Below are 16,546 nucleotides of genomic sequence, written 5' to 3' on the forward strand. Positions count from 1 at the left end.
TGACCTGAACCGAAGTCGGACACTCAGTGGACTGAGCCACCCAGGCGCCCCCATCACATCTGTTTTTATGAAGGTACAGATTCAATCACTGACCTGTCCTTTGAAATGTCAACATATTTACTTCTACCCTCACACTCCAATTTTAGAATTATTAAATTTGGGATTTTTCTATGAAGACATTATAAAATCTTGCTGTTCAGAGTGTGGTCTATAGACCATCAGCATCACCTGAAGCTGATCAAAAATGCAGAATCTAAGGCCCCACCCCTGATCTGCTGAATTATAATCTGAAGTTAAAAAAAAAAATCCACAGGGGATTTATACATACATTAAAAGTTTTGAGAAGCACTACACTAAAACACTGATTTAAAAAAGGTCCTGTAGGGCACCTGGGTGGCTCAGTCGGTTAAGCATCTGACTTTGGCTCAGGTCATGATCTCACAGTTCGTGAGCGCGAGTCCCACATCAGGTAAGCTCAAGCTTGGGGTTGAGCCGTTTGGGGTGAGCATGAGCCCCACTTTGGATGAACACAAACCCCGCTTCAGTTGAGCCCCCCTTCTTTCTCTCTCCCTGTGCCTCTCTGCCCCTTGCTCACTTGTGCCCTCTATCTCTCTCTCTCTCTCTCTCTCAAAAAAATAAATAAATAAAAGGGACTGTAACCCTGTCCATTGGCGGTTATTTCTACTAGTGGGCAAGAGAATATCCTTGATTAAATATTATTTGATTTACAAAATCAGAAAAAGGCTATGTCACATTTACAAATGCAAGCAGAATACAGTTGTGAAATGAAGCAGTCTCATCATTGATACATTTCTAGCGGAATCGGCTGCACTCAAATACAGAGAATGATCTTCAGTTAATTAAAAAATTCTAGTTTCAGATGAACAAAGTCCTCTTTTATTCCTTTTGCGCCTCAAAATCCATAAAGGTTCTGTGTAGCCGTTTTATACACATCAGAGGGACCAAAAAATTATTCCACCTTTCAGTAATACCTCATCTTGTGAAAACAGGAATTGGGAAAGGAAACGGCCTCGTTTCTTTGAAATGTACTTGTGCTTCAAAACATACCACTATTCTGAAAGAAGACAGATTCAGCTTGATTATAATGAAGCTGCTTTATTTTAGGAGTACTGATCTCAGTGGGAGTTCATGGAAAATTGATATTAAGAGGAAGAAACAACTTAGAGAAAAGCACCCTCCACACAAACCAAGTGTCTTTTCAACAGAGAAAGGAAGAGCAAGGGGAAAAGAGAAAAAATAAAGAAATTCAACCACCAACTACCTAATTGAGGTAGAGTTCTGAAAAATACATGTTAAGTTTGTATTAGTCCCAGACGTAAACTCAAATTTCTAAGAGTTGCTTCTTTGGGGGAGTAAATGTCAAAGTTAGGAAAGCAAGGTGCATGCTTTGGCATCCAACTGGGGCCAGGTGGATTTGGTAGGTCTGGTCCTAGTAAGGCAGCCTGGCTTTCAGCTGCGGTTTCCTAAGAGGCTGGGGAGAAGTATGCGTGTGACTTCACACCCAACCCAGAAGGACTCCCCAGGTGTCTTCTGGATTTTGAATGCCATACCTCACCATGGAGGCTTCTGTGATGAACTTGGTGGACAATAGCCTTCTCTGATCCCTAGGGAGCTTATCAGTCTAGAAGATCACTTAATTAGCATGCTTCTGTTACTTCTGATATGCAGCACTGTCTATGCTCTAGGTTTTTCACGCATCCTGGACTTTAAAAGAAACAATAAAATTCTCTTTCAAGGTCTCCCGAGACAGCAAAGCCAGCCACAGAATCGTCTCTTTTCTAAACTGGAAGCTAAATGACACTGGATATGTTAAGATTCACGATACTTGGTTAAAAGGCCTCAAGTAATTCTATGGAGCTTATGAATTATTAATGACGATAAGAAAAGCCAGCTTCTGCACAAAGAGTTGAGTTATAACCCAAATGCCTTTCATGATGAAAATACATAAGAAACCAGTAAGATATTTCATGAAAACAAAACAGTGTTGTTCTGATGGGTGGAAACCTGAATGGACACATAAAATTATGGATTAAGATTGGGGAAGGAAAGAGTGTTGGAAGTAGAAGAGAATTCGTTTTCTAATATCCTAAGAGCTGTCAAGATATATCCCACTAGGTATTAGTCTAAATCACCACAGTAAGCTAGCTTCTTTAGGCAAAAGGGTTGCAAATAGTATCAGAAGTAAAGATGAAATCCAGGTTTTGAGAACTGTGACAAACACTTCATCTTGCTCCAAAGGCTGAGAGGTTGGCTGATATATATACTTGGTGGTTATACAGTCAGGTATAAATGGATCCCAGCTATTCAGGGAGAGAATTTGTTTGTATAAACTCTTAGGACATGAGAAGCCCTACTGGGCAGAAGTTTGGTCCTAGATGGGAGTGAAGAGAATGGCACTCCAAAGGAAACAAGTCCTACACGTGTTTTCGGAATAGTAATAGCCAATATCATTTGCAGGGCAGCCCCAAGCTCCTAGGTGACTGCAGGTGTCATGAGAATGGAGAGAGAAGGAACTCTTCTGCAGAAGTATTCTACCTTAACTTCATCATTCCTGCCTCCACCAGAGAGGCTTCCTTGATCTTTTGTCCTGGGTCCCGTCTCTGGCTTTTTAATTAATAAGCTTTGGCTTTGACCATTCCAGAGTCCTGGGTATTGGGTAACGACTTGGTCTACCCCTTACTTTGAGTCTTTCTACAGTAGTGCAACCTGAGCAAACAATTGCAAAAACGGTTTTCACATAACCCAGGACCAGAAATAGGTAAGTTCACAGCTTTTTCAGATGTCAAATGAAGAAAGTTGATTTCTTCTGATTAAATTATCTTTGTCCCTTACTATTTTCCTCTCTAGCTATTCAGTACTTCACCTCAGAAACCACAAACTTGTTTTGTGAGAGATGGGCATCTTGTGGGACTGAACCGGATGTTTAAAATTCTACAGGCAACTTTTGCACACCTGCTCTCATGTCTGGGTTCCTGATGGTCCATAAAGAGCTGACAATTTAATTCTTGCTGCTGCTTTAATAACCACAGCCAAGCATTTAGCAAAACTTGTTTTGAGTTTCTTCTGTGCAACAAAAATGTCAAAATGGTACATCGAAATGGACACAAAGTAGGAAACAGGAGGAGAATGGAGGTTGCATATGGTTGAGCCAATGAGTAGGACCAATAATCCTTTGTGGCCTAATACATGTCCCGCTCCATGGGCACTTATTTTTCTCAGAGGAGCTGCCACCAGACGCATTTTATCTCCAGGACAAATCTATGTAACCACCCTGAATCAAATCACAAAGAAGGAGAGAGAACAAAGCAAGCCCAGATAAATAGGTCAGGTGGTAAATGCTATGGAGAAGACAGAGGACTAGGGAGTGCTGGGGGAAAGGGTGTGGGTCTTTTATATAGGGCAGCTGGGTGCAACATGAATGAAAAGAAGGAATCTGCAAAGCTCTGGAAGAGTGTCCTAGACAATGAGTAGAAAGGGCCCAGGCAGGAAAAAGTTTACAGGAGTCTGGAGAATAGAGACGCCAATGTACCCAAAGCATATGGTGACTAAAGAGGAAGTTGCAAAAGATGACACGGAGTGGCAGGTGGGCGCCAGTTCACATAAGGTCTTGGTGAATAGTTTAGATTTTATTCTAAAGACAATGGGAAGCCTTTGGAGAATTTTAAATAGGTATCAACAGGTCTGGTTTATATTTAATACTCTGGCTGCTTGGGAGGGGAATGGATTACTGATTAGAAGGTCTTAAGTGGAAGATGGGTAACATCTTAGAAAGCTAAGTGTAGGCAGGAGACGAAGAGCTTTGTCTAGGAGACAGCACAAGCAGCAAGAAATAGCAAGATTTGGGATATTTAGGAGGTACAGATGACAGGATTTGCTGATGCATTTATATGTGAGAAATGAGAGAACTGGGTTTTTGGTTTACGCAAATGGGTGGAAAGGCGTGCCACTTGCTAAGGTATAAAAAATGGATGAGAAAAAGTGATTATGTGCATGGAGAATGATGATGATGAAAGGGGAAATGGAGATAAAAAGCTGAGCATATGACATGTTCAAGATGCCCATTAGGCATCTGGTCAGAGATGTCCAGAAGGCAGTTGGATACAAATCTGAAGCCCTGCAAGATGATCAGGACTGGTGACAGAAATCCAGCAGCCATCAAGGCAAGGGACCAAGAGGTAGAAAGCCAAGGACCATGCCTTAGGCGACTTTCAACATTCACAGCCAAGATGGAACAACCAGCCCTAGAGACTTAGAGCAGCCTGTGCTGCAGGTGGAAAACAGGCGGGTGCAGTTTCCTTTAACAAAGCCCATGGCATCTCCATCGGAAGGAACTTTTAAAGCCATCTACTTTCGTCATCTAACCCATTTCAGTTTTTAAATGCCCTTTCAATCACAAAAGGATAAAAACACACAAATCAGTTTACATGATAACTACACTATCCTAACCCATTTACCATGATCTCTGTATCATCTTCCTAATAGGAGTTCAGGTCAAATGGGGGCTGCAGTATTCCAATTTGGCAGGTTTTCATGGATAAATCTTAATACTATTATGTATGGGCATACGTCAAACTAAGAAAAATCTGAACTCTGAATAAGCTGCTTTTTAATTAAACACATGTCTCTAGAGACAAAAGGATAAGGCTAAAAGCTTTAGCACAGAGGATTACTTAAAAATGATAAAGTAAACACGACATGCAGTATATGATGTAATCTAATTTCAATTTCATTCTGTATAAATGGCTAATAAAATACATGACAGATATCTTTACCAGGAAAATTAGTTGCAGGAGGGGATTATTCTGTTGCAGTATTCCATAAGAGTAACAAAGATTTATCCTTCATATGACAAGGTGACCTGCAAACTTTTACAGGGAGTAATTTGAAACTGTGAAACTATATCAAAAGATGACAAATACTTTATTATTACCGGGCAGGAGCCATGGGACAAAGTACCAATGGAATTCTACTGTTGAGGACTGTGTTCCTCTGAATATCTTTTGAGGATGGACTGAAAGAGGCCACATCACCAGTTGTTTTAAGAATTCCAGATATAGGGGCACCTGGGTGGCTCAGTTGGTTAAGCGTCTGACTTCCGCTCAGGTCATGATCTCACGGCCTATGGGTTCGAGCTCTGCCTCAGGCTCTGTGCTGACAGCTCAGAGCCTGGAGCCTGTTTCAGATTCTGTCTCCCTCCCTCTCTGCCCCTCCCACGCTCATGCTCTCTCTCTCTCTCTCAAAAATAAACAAACATTAAAAAAATTTTTAAGAATTCCAGATATATAGAAGGCTGAATTTGATTACAGATCTAGGTATTATGGGAAATGAGACTTGTGCTCTCCTCTAACTCTTTTCTCTTAGCAAATCATAATCACTTGAAAATCTCCACATTCAATTACAAATATTTGTTGCCTGCAGGATTTTACTTCTGGGTTGCAATGCATCCCAATTATAACAGAATTACTTACAGTCTTGTTTTCTTGTTTTTTTTTTTTTTTTTTTTTTTGAGAGAGAGAGAGAGAGAGGAGAGTGTGTGCATGTGTGTGCACAAGAGCAAGCAGGGGAGAAGCAGAGGGAGAGGGAGAGAATCCCATGCACAGTCCACACCCAGAGCAAAGCCTGACATGGGGCTTGATCCCACGACCACAAACAAGATCATGACCGGAGCTGAAACCAAGTGTGGGAAGCTTAACCGAATAAGCCACCCAGGTGCCCCAGTTACAGTCTTTTTTGCACTTATTGTTGGGGATACTAATGATCATCATGTGAAATCTTTCACATAAATGTGAAATCTTTTATTTATAAAACTACAATCTATTTTCCTTTATAATTATGCCTTTATTCTCCCAAACCAATTAAATTTCCTTTGGCCAGTATTTACAATATATTCCTTATAACAATATTTATATTTCTTATAATTTACATTTATGCTTAAAGTAACATAATAAACATCCTTTATTGTTGTGAAATTAACTATATTCCATTTGCTACCTGATTTCAAGCTAAGAGATTGTTACTCTACAAACGAAAATTTACTTAGGCCTTTCAGGGGAGAAACCATCTTAAACAGTCTTCTGCTTAAGTGACACTCTGGATTAACTAACAGTTCATTCTCTCAATCATAGGTCAGCAAGCTATGGCCAGTGGATTAAATCTAGCCCAAGGGCTGGATGTGGTAAATAAAGTTTGATTGCAACATAACCACACCCAATTGCTTACTTATCTATGGCTGCTTTTGCACTACGGTAATTGCGACAGAGACCATATGACTCACAAGGCCTCAAGTATTTACTATCTAGTCCCTTTCAGAAAAAGCTTGTCTACTTCTGCTCTAAAGCACAGTGACCAAGACCAAGGCCACTGTGAGCACACACATCCAGTAGGTGCTCTTTAATACTCTTGTACATTTTTTCTCCAACAATTCATCTATATGTTTCCTAGCCGATTGTAAAATATGTGCAATTTGTATTTATTATAAATTTATTAAATATTATAAGTCTACTAAAATAGGTATTAAAGGAGCCTGGGTGGTATAATAGGTGGCTGGGTGGCACCTAAGGGTTCGACTTTGGCTCTGGTCATGATCTCACGGTTCATGGGTTTGAGCCCCACATCGAGCTCCACGCTGATAGCTCAGAGCCTGGAGCCTGCCTTGGATTCTGTCTGTCTGTCTGTCTGTCTCTCTCAGTCCCTCCCCTACTCGTGCTCTGTCTCTTTCAAAAATAAATAATAAACATTAACAAAATTAAAAAAAAAAAAGACTTAAGAGTAAACAAAACTGATACCAAATTAGGCAAAAGTTGTGCCAAATGCAACATTGTGAAAACACTAAATATCTACAGCATTTTGGTTCCACATTAAAGATCTCAGAAATAGAAACCACAACTACCCAGTAGATAAGCTTTGTACAAAAGAAGACTACTCAGAGCTCTATGAAAAGAAAAATCATAATATTGTAAGACTGGAAAGTACATTGGTATGCTTTACATTAATACTTAAGGCATGCTTTCATCATATTTTACTTTTTTCTTTTTTTAGATATAAAATGTGCCATACTTACGGAAAAGTGTGAAACATATATACTGCTTTTAAAGTCCCCAAATTCCTCTCCTAAATCACCTCATCCCTTTCTCCCTAGAGATAACTGTATTTGCAGTACCCAAAAATGTCTAAACCTTGTTTGGTATACTATATTCAAATATTTCCAGTTGAACTAATACTTGGTTAACAACTGAGCCATCATTTTCTTCATTATATTACCTTCGATAAACTTTAGAGGTCTGACAGCTTACATTGTTAGTTTGAATTTGATCAAGTTCATTTACATACTAAATTTATAGAAGTGTTGTTTGCAGGGTAGAGTTCATCACAAAATTAAGTTAATAATTGCAACAAAGCACAACGGAGAATTTAAGATTTATTAAAAATAAATTCCAGAAGAAATCCAATAGCTATTACTTAGAAATAGAATGCTTCCAGATCGATAGCCACTTCTCAGAGAGACAGAGACAAAGGTATATTAATTCAAACTAACGGTGATACGTAAAGGTGAAGTTTATAAAAAAATAGACAAATTGGAATTATTAAATATATTTGTAAAAAAAACATTAGATTACCTTCAAATACACAGAAAAGACTTGAACTAGTCTATCAAAGTGTTACATTAGATTTTTTAGAACTGTAGTAATTAACAAAAGAGGATTCCATTGAATAGGGTTTCAAACAGTACATGTGTAAAGTGATTAATCTGAAGTGCCTAAAAATATGTTATTCTTTAATTTACAACATTTTTTTAAAGGTTTATTTACTTAAGTAATCTCTACATTGAATGTGGGGCTCGAATGCACAACCATGAGGTCAAGAATCGCATGCTCCTCCGACTGAGCCAGCCAGGCGGCCCTTTCATTTACATAATTAATTTGAACTCTAAAAAAGCATTTTGGGGGCACCTGGCTGGCTCAGTCGGTTGGCTGGGCATAACTCTTGATCTTGGCTCAAGTAGTGATCTCACAGCTTGTGGGACAGAGTTCCAAGATTTGGCTCTGCACTGGCAGCACAGAGCCTGCTTGGGAGTCTCTCTCTCTGTCCCTCCACTTCCTCTGTGCACTCTCTCTCAAAATAAAAAAAAAGCATTTTGCTAACCAAAAATAAGTATACTTCCAAATTAATAGGCTCTAAATTCAAGAAGTTTTAGAATACCCTGTTTGTTGCAAGGGGAAAACACTTAACTCTGATGGAGCCATCAGAGTCACATTACCCCAAGCCAGTGATCAATTTTAGCATCATTACTGGTGGTTTAATCAGATGTTGTTACGTATCTACATAAGACACAGTAACATAACCTACGGTGTAACTGCTGCAAAGTGCTTAACTTGAATTTATCAAGACTTTATATAACATTTACTTTGTAGGAAATGCAGGGAATAGAGAAACAGGTTAACTGACACCATAACGAATGGACACAAATCCAGAAGCTGCGATGTTCTGAGGAACAACTGTCCATGTCTCAATAGGGGCTTTGTTAGATTAAAAAAAAACAACAAACCAAAGGAACACATCACCCAGATGCAATGTGTGATCCTAAATTTGGTCTAGGCTAGACACACTAGCTATAAAATGTTTTTTGGGGGGGGTCATAATTAGGAATATGGTCTGGCCATTAGAGGAGTTAAAATTTTCCTAAACGGAAAATTTTCTGAAATGGAAAGATGGAGATTACTGAAAAAAGTAGGTTAAAAAGCCGTATATAAAATATGCTTTCATACTCTTCTGGTATAAAAATGTGTATGTGGACACAAAAAAAGTCTACATTTTAGCAGTGATGATCTGGGGTGGTAAGAATGTGATCATGCTATTTTTGCATGTAATTTCTTCTAATTTTCTACAAAGTACATGTACTAATTCTGTAATAATAAGAGACTGTTTCAAAATACAAATTCTATGGGAAATGTGTATGACTGTTTTATACCAATAGATCCATTCATCATGGTCTAGCGTAGGAAATAAGAGAAGAGACATATTATTGACACAAATAGAACGAAGGGAGGAATATATAAAAAAGGTCTCAACTTGAATTCTTAATTATTTACAATGCTTTGATTCAGTAAAGATACATTTAGCATCTTCCATGTCATTTCATATATAAAATGTTATGCATTAAAAACGTCTTGACTTTTTCCTTACTAGAGGTATTCACAACTCTTCCAATAATTATTAGATAGCTCACTATAAAAGTGATTTTGCTACATAAGCTCACAAAGCATAAAGGATTCTAGATGCCTCTGCATAATAATCATTCTGTTTCTTTTTCATCAGTAAGGGTCAAGCTTAATGGTTTTTAGGATCACCACTATATATGCAAATTGCATTCCTACAAAATAAGCAGCCATTTTGGAACATATACATTCACACTCTGCCTCAAAGATGAGTCAATGAATGCATAATTTTTACTGAGAGGATTCAACTTCAATTGAATATGACAACAAACCCATTTCTTATTTCTTTCAAAATTCATAATGAAGTTGTATTATTTGAGAATTACTCACAATTTATTATTTTTTTGAAAGGGGGGGGGAGGGACAGAGAGAGAGAAGGAGAGCGAGAGAGAGAGATAGAATCCCAAGCAGGCTCTGTCCGCACTGTCAGCACAGAGCCCAATGTGGGGCTCAAAGCCAAGATCTGTGAGATTATGACCTGAGTTGAAGTTGGATGCTTTAACCAACTGAGCAAGCCAGGCACCCTGAGAATTACTCACATTTTAAATTTAAGGCTGATCTTTTAAAAGTCCATCCTTTCTTAAAATTGAAAATTACCTGATATATTTAACCATTACTTATTTACATCAGAGTTAATTAGTTTGGAGGTTAAATGTCTGAGTTTGAAGCCTATCATACCTCCTAACTGTGTAACCTTCGATAAGCTATCTGGCCTAAGCCTCAATGTTTTAACCTATAAAATGTAGAAAATAGTATTTACCTCATGAGGTTTGTGATGAATTGGTGAGATTATGTGTAGAAACCTGCCTGTCACAGACTAAGAGCTCTATAAATATCCACGACAGTGACTGTTGCAGACTGAATCTGGAGTTCTCTCCTGTCCCTCAAGAGAGCGGATGCAGAATTGAATACGAGAGGCTAATGTCCGGTTGGGGACAAGAGCCCTGAACAGGGGTTTCGGCTCTGTATTTACTGAGCTCACAAGATATTACCCACATGGTGAACATGAAGAAAACAAGACCTTACACACGTTGACACGGAGAAAACAATCAGACAGTAATCATTAACTTGTGTAAGAAGCAAAGGGTCTGGGGGGCAAGTGGGGTTTGTGATCAAAGTACAATAGTATATTGGTGTCAGATGGAAAATACTCATGATCCTGAGTATTTTTACATTTTACCGAGATATTTACAATATCTCAGTAGCTAACCTTGGGCGTTTTTCACCCCTTGGTGGCAGCTTTCCACCCTAAGCTTTTTTCTAACCCATTTATGTAAGTAGAACCTATTTCCCCACAAGTGAATGTGACTTTCCTGAAATGTTAATCCTGTCCTATACATGCCAATAGTACTGAGAATGCTACCACACATCGCCACACAGATGGCCAATGGCTATCTCAATCTTACTATATGTAACAGAACTAGGGCTCCCTGCCCTTCAACCCACTTCTCTCCAGGGTCCCCAACTCAGTAAAAAGCACCATTGTTAACCTAGTTGCTCAGGACCTGAACCTGGAGTCATGTTTATCCTTCTTTCCAACTACTATATCAAATTCCTACTAGCTCTACTTTCAATATATTTTGAATCCAACCAACTACTTCTCACAGGTTTATTGCTACTATGCCAGTCCAAGTCAGCACCATCTCTAGCCTGGACAATGGCAAAAGACTAGATACAGCTCGCTGTTTTCACTCTTGTCTTCCTCACCCGCCTCAGTCTGCTTTCCACCCAGATGCCAGAATGAGTCTTTAAAATGTCAACTACGTGATGTCACTTCCCTGAGTAAAACCCTTCAATGGCTTCCCGCCACACTTAGAACACAATCTAAACCCCTTTTCCTGTCCAAAAGACCCTAAGCAATTGGGTTTCTGTCTACATTCTCTTCCAGAACCTTCCTCCTCACTTACTCCGTTGTTTGCTATTCCTTGAGCATCTTCAGCTTGCCAAACAAGTCACTGCCTCTATACCTTGAGCCTTACCAGTCCTTCTGTATGAGGGATTCCTTCCCCATATAGGCATAGGGCTCTCCAGCTCACTTCTCTGCTCAAATACCAGGCTTTTCCTGAATACCATCAAAAGAAGTAGACTGATGGTGGTTTTATTAATGGCACTGTCACTACTATATAATGTGTGTGTGCATGTAAATGTGTTCATGAGCTGACTCCTTAACGACTACATAAACTCCATGAAGACAGGGACTTTTGTTTTGTTCATTGCTGGATCCCCGCTGTCAAGAAGAGTGCTTGGTACCCTGCAGGTGTTAAAGAAATACTTTTCAATATATGGAGACCTTTCCTTGCGTTAAACTCATTTGGGCCTTAGCCAAGTACTCCAAAAATAAGCCCTAAACCAAAAAAATAAGCAAGTGGAGTAGTTACAAAGAATTAGCTCTATATTCTATATACTTTGCAGAATTCTTACAAATCTAAGTTTAAAAACAGGGGCCATAAAATCATTCATTTTTATTCAGAAAACCTAGAAGTCTAGAAGAAAAAAAATTCCTTTCATCAGAGTGCCATAAGAAAATTAATTACTTGATTAAAATACTTGTAAGAAAGGAAGAGAAAAAAGTTTTTCCTGGTTTTATTACTAAAGGGTTCTGTATAAAGAAATTATGACAGTAGGAGATAAAACTGTTTTTAGACTCAAATTAAAAAAAGAAAAGGCACATCAGGGGTGCCTGGGTGGCTCAGTTGGTTAACCATCTAACAGTGCAGAGCTCGCCTGGGATTCTCTTTCTCTCCCTCTCTCGAAGGTGTCTGCCCCTCTCCTGCTTGCTCCCCAAATAAACAAACTTCATATATATATATAAAAAGTACATCAGTGTTAATAAACTAAAAAAAATAATTCCCTTACTTAGCAATTCTTTTGCAGAAGTCCCAAACTGTGGCTCTACTCCATGAGACTTAAATTGAAATAAATAAAGTTGCTTTAACCTATTGTAGATCTACTAGGAGCCATAGGAAAAATTTTTATCATCTTTAAATTGTTGAATTCAATCAATACAAAGCAGCACATGAATAAAGTTCCCAGCAGTAAACTCTGTGAACCTCTATCATTTCATCTGTGCTTTTCTTACGACATCGCTTTTTTTCTTTTATTTGCAGATATGTGTGTTTTTAGACTGGGATTTCTGTCTGTGTCACCTCTGTGGTCTCCTACAGTGTTGGCACAGTGACCGTGCTACTCAGCGCAGGTTTTCTGAATGAAAGCATGATGCAGATGGGAAGTCACAGCAGTAATCCCTGCATGAACCTAACAGTGCATATAGACTTAGAGGGTTCGGAATGAGCCCCATTACCGCTTTTCATAGCATGTCCTCAGATGGAAAGTATAGCATTAGATAAATTTATAAACGTGGTTTCTGTCCACTCTATTTTGCTTATAGTATTTACCACAACTAGTAACAAAGCTATCATGCGTGTCGTCATTTGCTTAGCACCACTTTCCATTCCTGAAGAAGTGTATATGCCTGGGGGTGGGGGATGGGTAAAATAGGTGATGGAAATTAAGGAAGGCACTTGTTGTAATGAGCACAGAGTGGTGTACGGAACTGTTAAATCATAATACCATACACTTTAAATTAATAGAATATTGTACGTTAACTTGAATTAAAATAAAAACTTAAAAAAGGAAAAACAAGTGTATATGTTTGTCAAAGCCTCAGCATCTCACAATAGTGGGGTCCAAGAAATGTATTTTTTTTTAATGTTTATTTATTTTTCAGGAGGAGAGAGACAGAGTGTGAGCGAGTAAAGGACAGAGAGGGAGGGAGACACGGAACCTGAAGCAGGCTCCAGGCTCTGAGCTGTCAGCACAGAGCCCGATGCAGGGCTTGAACCCATGAACCATGAGATCATGACTTGAGCCGAAGTTGGACGCTTAACCAACTGACCCACCCAGGTGCCCTAATAACCAAGAAATGTATTTGGAATCAACGAATGCATTTAGGGTTGTGCCATCACATAATTTAAAGATGAGTAGGTCCCCTTCCCAGCTGAATTTACCAGGCATTCATAGCTTCACGGAACTTAATAATTTGCTTTCTATTGGTTTTGGGATGCACAGTTTTTCACATGCATCTTAGAATCGACATGTACAGTTTAACTGGCAGCATTTTTTCCTTCTAAGTATTACATAAAATAACACCGGTTTCAGAAATGACAGTATTTCAGAATCAATAAAACACAGTTATTGCTAATTACATCTCAATATGGAAAACATAGGGGTCCCTGGCTGGCTCAGTTGGAAGAGTGAATGACTCTTTTTTTTTTTTTTAAGTTTATTTATTTATTTTGACAGAGAGAGAGATGGAGAGAGAAAATCCCAAGCAGGCTCTGTGTTGATGCAGAGCCTAATGCTGGACTCAAACTCACAAACCATGAGATCATGACCCGAGCCAAACTCGAGAGTCAGACACTTAACCAACTGAGCCATCCAGGCGCCCTGCAAGAGTGAGTGATCACTCTCGTTAGTGATCAAGTCCCACATTGGGCGTACGGGCGTAGAGATCACTAAAAAAAATAAATAAGTTCAAAAAAGTTAAAAAAAATATGGAAAACATAAAAATTTCAAGTACTTACGTCAATTAAATCTGAAAGATCATGAATGTAATACTTGAAAACCGAGGCATTGGTTGCTTCAAGGGTTAAGAGATACTCATTCCGTGCCTTAATTGATTTTAGCTTATTTTCTGAATACTTTGCTTGTCTCTGGAAATGAAGAAGGTCCAGGTATTGGGAAAGAGAACAAAGTCACTTAGTCACAGAAACATACATGACTTTCTATTAATTTGAACAATGTATTCTACATACACAAATGAACTTTGAAGTCCTCTGAGAAAAGTACATTTTGAAACTGATTTAAAGAACTAAAAGTACCCAAGTATGTATTTGAGCTTCAGGCCCATTTGCAATGAAATCTCTTTGTTAATATTCAAGTTCTCCACATTGTGTACTGAATACTTGGCATTCAATACTAAATGATGTCCAGCTGTTATTACATGATTTTTATATTTTTTAAACATTTTTCATTCCTGTTGGAGGAAATGTGTGTCATTTCACAATTTATAATGTGTGTCTATCAGTTATTGCAACTGTCACCTCAAGTGAGGTTCTTAGTGCTGTCACCTCAAGTGAGGACAGAAAGGCTCTGTAATGTTTTTACTTACTTTTTCTTTCATTTTCTCAATTTTCTTTACAGAGCTTCGCCGCTGATGTCTCTCTTCCAGTCTAATATGAAAGACCGGGTCACCGGATCTTCCAATTTGCTTTTCTTCTTGTTTCTCAGCCTCTTTCAGCTTGCTCTCTGCACTGATGCTCTCTGCATGATACATATGGTATGTTTTCATCACCTGTGAAAATGTGACCCAAATTGTTACAAGATGCCTGTCTATAACTCAGAGAGTGAATGGAAGCCATTATATGAGGAATACGTTAAAAATATCACCTTCCAACTGGCAGGGGGAGAGCCAGATTGCTAGTCAAACAGATGAATTATGGACGATTGCGTCTACATAAAGCAAGGAGAAATATGCAAATTCACCTGCCAGGAAGAGGCACTTAGGGGATAGGCTTTGATGAAAAAGTGATTTACAGAGTCTTACGCATGCTTTCAGTGCACTTGAAAAGTTCCCTTAAGCTTAAAAGTGTTCTCTAAAATCTCTGCATTATTAATCTGCAGAATAAACCATTATTCATGGATAAATTTTACCCCAACCTTGGAATTATAAAAAACTCCAAATTAGTACAGATTTTACTAAACAGTTTTTTTTGTATAAAATCTACTTGTCAAAATACAAAATGGAAATATTAAAGTTCGTACATACATAGTTAAAAATAATTGTTTTTCTGACCACAAAGTAATACTTTATGTTCAATGCAGAAAACATATGACACAAAAAAGAAAATATAAAAAGCACACAGAGATAACCACTGTTAAGATTTTTGGTCCAGCCACTTGGGTCTTTTTCCTATGAAAACACACAGACACACACACTTCTTTACTTGAAAATGACACGTTTCTCCTTTTAAAACATTTGTGCCATACTGTGTTAACAATTTTTAATCTTCTATATCCTCTTTTCATTTGACAGATCAGAACACTTTTCTATAACACTAAATGCTCTTCTAAAAATATTTTTAAGGACTGTATAATATTTTTTTATATGACTGGGACACAGCTTGACTAATTTCCAATTGTTGAACATTTTAGGATATTTCAACTTTTTGCTTTATAAAGAAAGCTGTGCTGAAACCCTTTATATGTATCCTATTTCTTGTTTTATTTTAAAAAAAATTTTTTTTTCAATGTTTATTTATTTTTGGGACAGGGAGAGACAGAGCATGAACGGGGGAGGGGCAGAGAGAGAGGGAGACACAGAATCGGAAACAGGCTCCAGGCTCTGAGCCATCAGCCCAGAGCCCGACGCGGGGCTCGAACTCACGGACCGCGAGATCGTGACCTGGCTGAAGTCGGACGCTTAACCGACTGCGCCACCCAGGCGCCCCCTATTTCTTGTTTTATAAATGACACACCTAAGTTGCATTTTAATAACTTTAGGAATATATAGAAAATGAAGTTTTTAATGTATCCTTTCCATGTATGTTGTAAACTTACACAAACAATTCTCAACTAAAATTTTTGTTAAAATAAAATTTGAATCTTTAAACATTTTGATTATATTAGTTACAGAAATATTTATGAACAAAATTATATTTCCTATGGTACATTTTCAGAGAATTACAGTTAGACAATCTGCACATTTTAGAAGTTTTGACACAAACTTCCTACTTAATACTCTGCTAATCTGAAAAAAAGTGATCTGTATAGTTATTTTCCAAAGCATTTAGAAAACAGAGATGCTTAACAAACATTTTCTCGAGTAATAAATAAGTATATTTACTCTTACAGTATATACTATATCTGTATATAATCCTTGTTTTTTTAGATACAGAATAAAAGTCACAGATTTTCAAAGATTTTACCTAAAAATCACAGTTTTCCAATATAATTTCAATCTGCTATTTATAAGTAGAGTCAGACGTCTGGGACAATTCTGAAACCTGTTGACTTTAAGCACATTTATACTCCTTAAAAGAAACAACATATCACAGTAGGACTACAATGCCATGGACATATCAAGGAACATACCAGAATTTAGCACCCAATTATCCGTGGTGGCACTTTTCCATAAATTATGTCAAATTTGCATCCACATAAAACAGATTTTCATTTGTAAATAACCAGAAGTTATTCAGAGCCACCTTTATAACTAAAATGTAGTTGTTAAGAAGAGATTTAATGTCACA

The 16,546-nt window shown here is 38.0% G+C and overlaps 1 protein-coding gene across 4 annotated transcripts in view; it reads right to left on the reverse strand.

The window, feature by feature from the left end:
- Positions 1-16,546, reverse strand: part of SRGAP1 (SLIT-ROBO Rho GTPase activating protein 1) — a 286,134-nt gene that overhangs the window by 77,752 nt on the left and 191,836 nt on the right. For all 4 annotated transcript variants that reach the window (XM_025926696.2, XM_025926695.2, XM_086712917.1 and 1 more), the window contains exons 5-6: positions 14,407-14,589; positions 13,820-13,948 (exon numbers count right to left, since the gene is read on the reverse strand). In XM_025926696.2, the coding sequence (XP_025782481.1) occupies positions 13,820-13,948; positions 14,407-14,589 (312 nt within the window). The remainder of the gene's footprint in view (positions 1-13,819; positions 13,949-14,406; positions 14,590-16,546) is intronic.

This window comes from Puma concolor, chromosome B4 (assembly GCF_028749965.1).
Source record: "Puma concolor isolate L17-30 chromosome B4, mPumCon1.1.hap2, whole genome shotgun sequence".
Classification (NCBI taxonomy): Eukaryota; Metazoa; Chordata; class Mammalia; order Carnivora; family Felidae; genus Puma; species Puma concolor.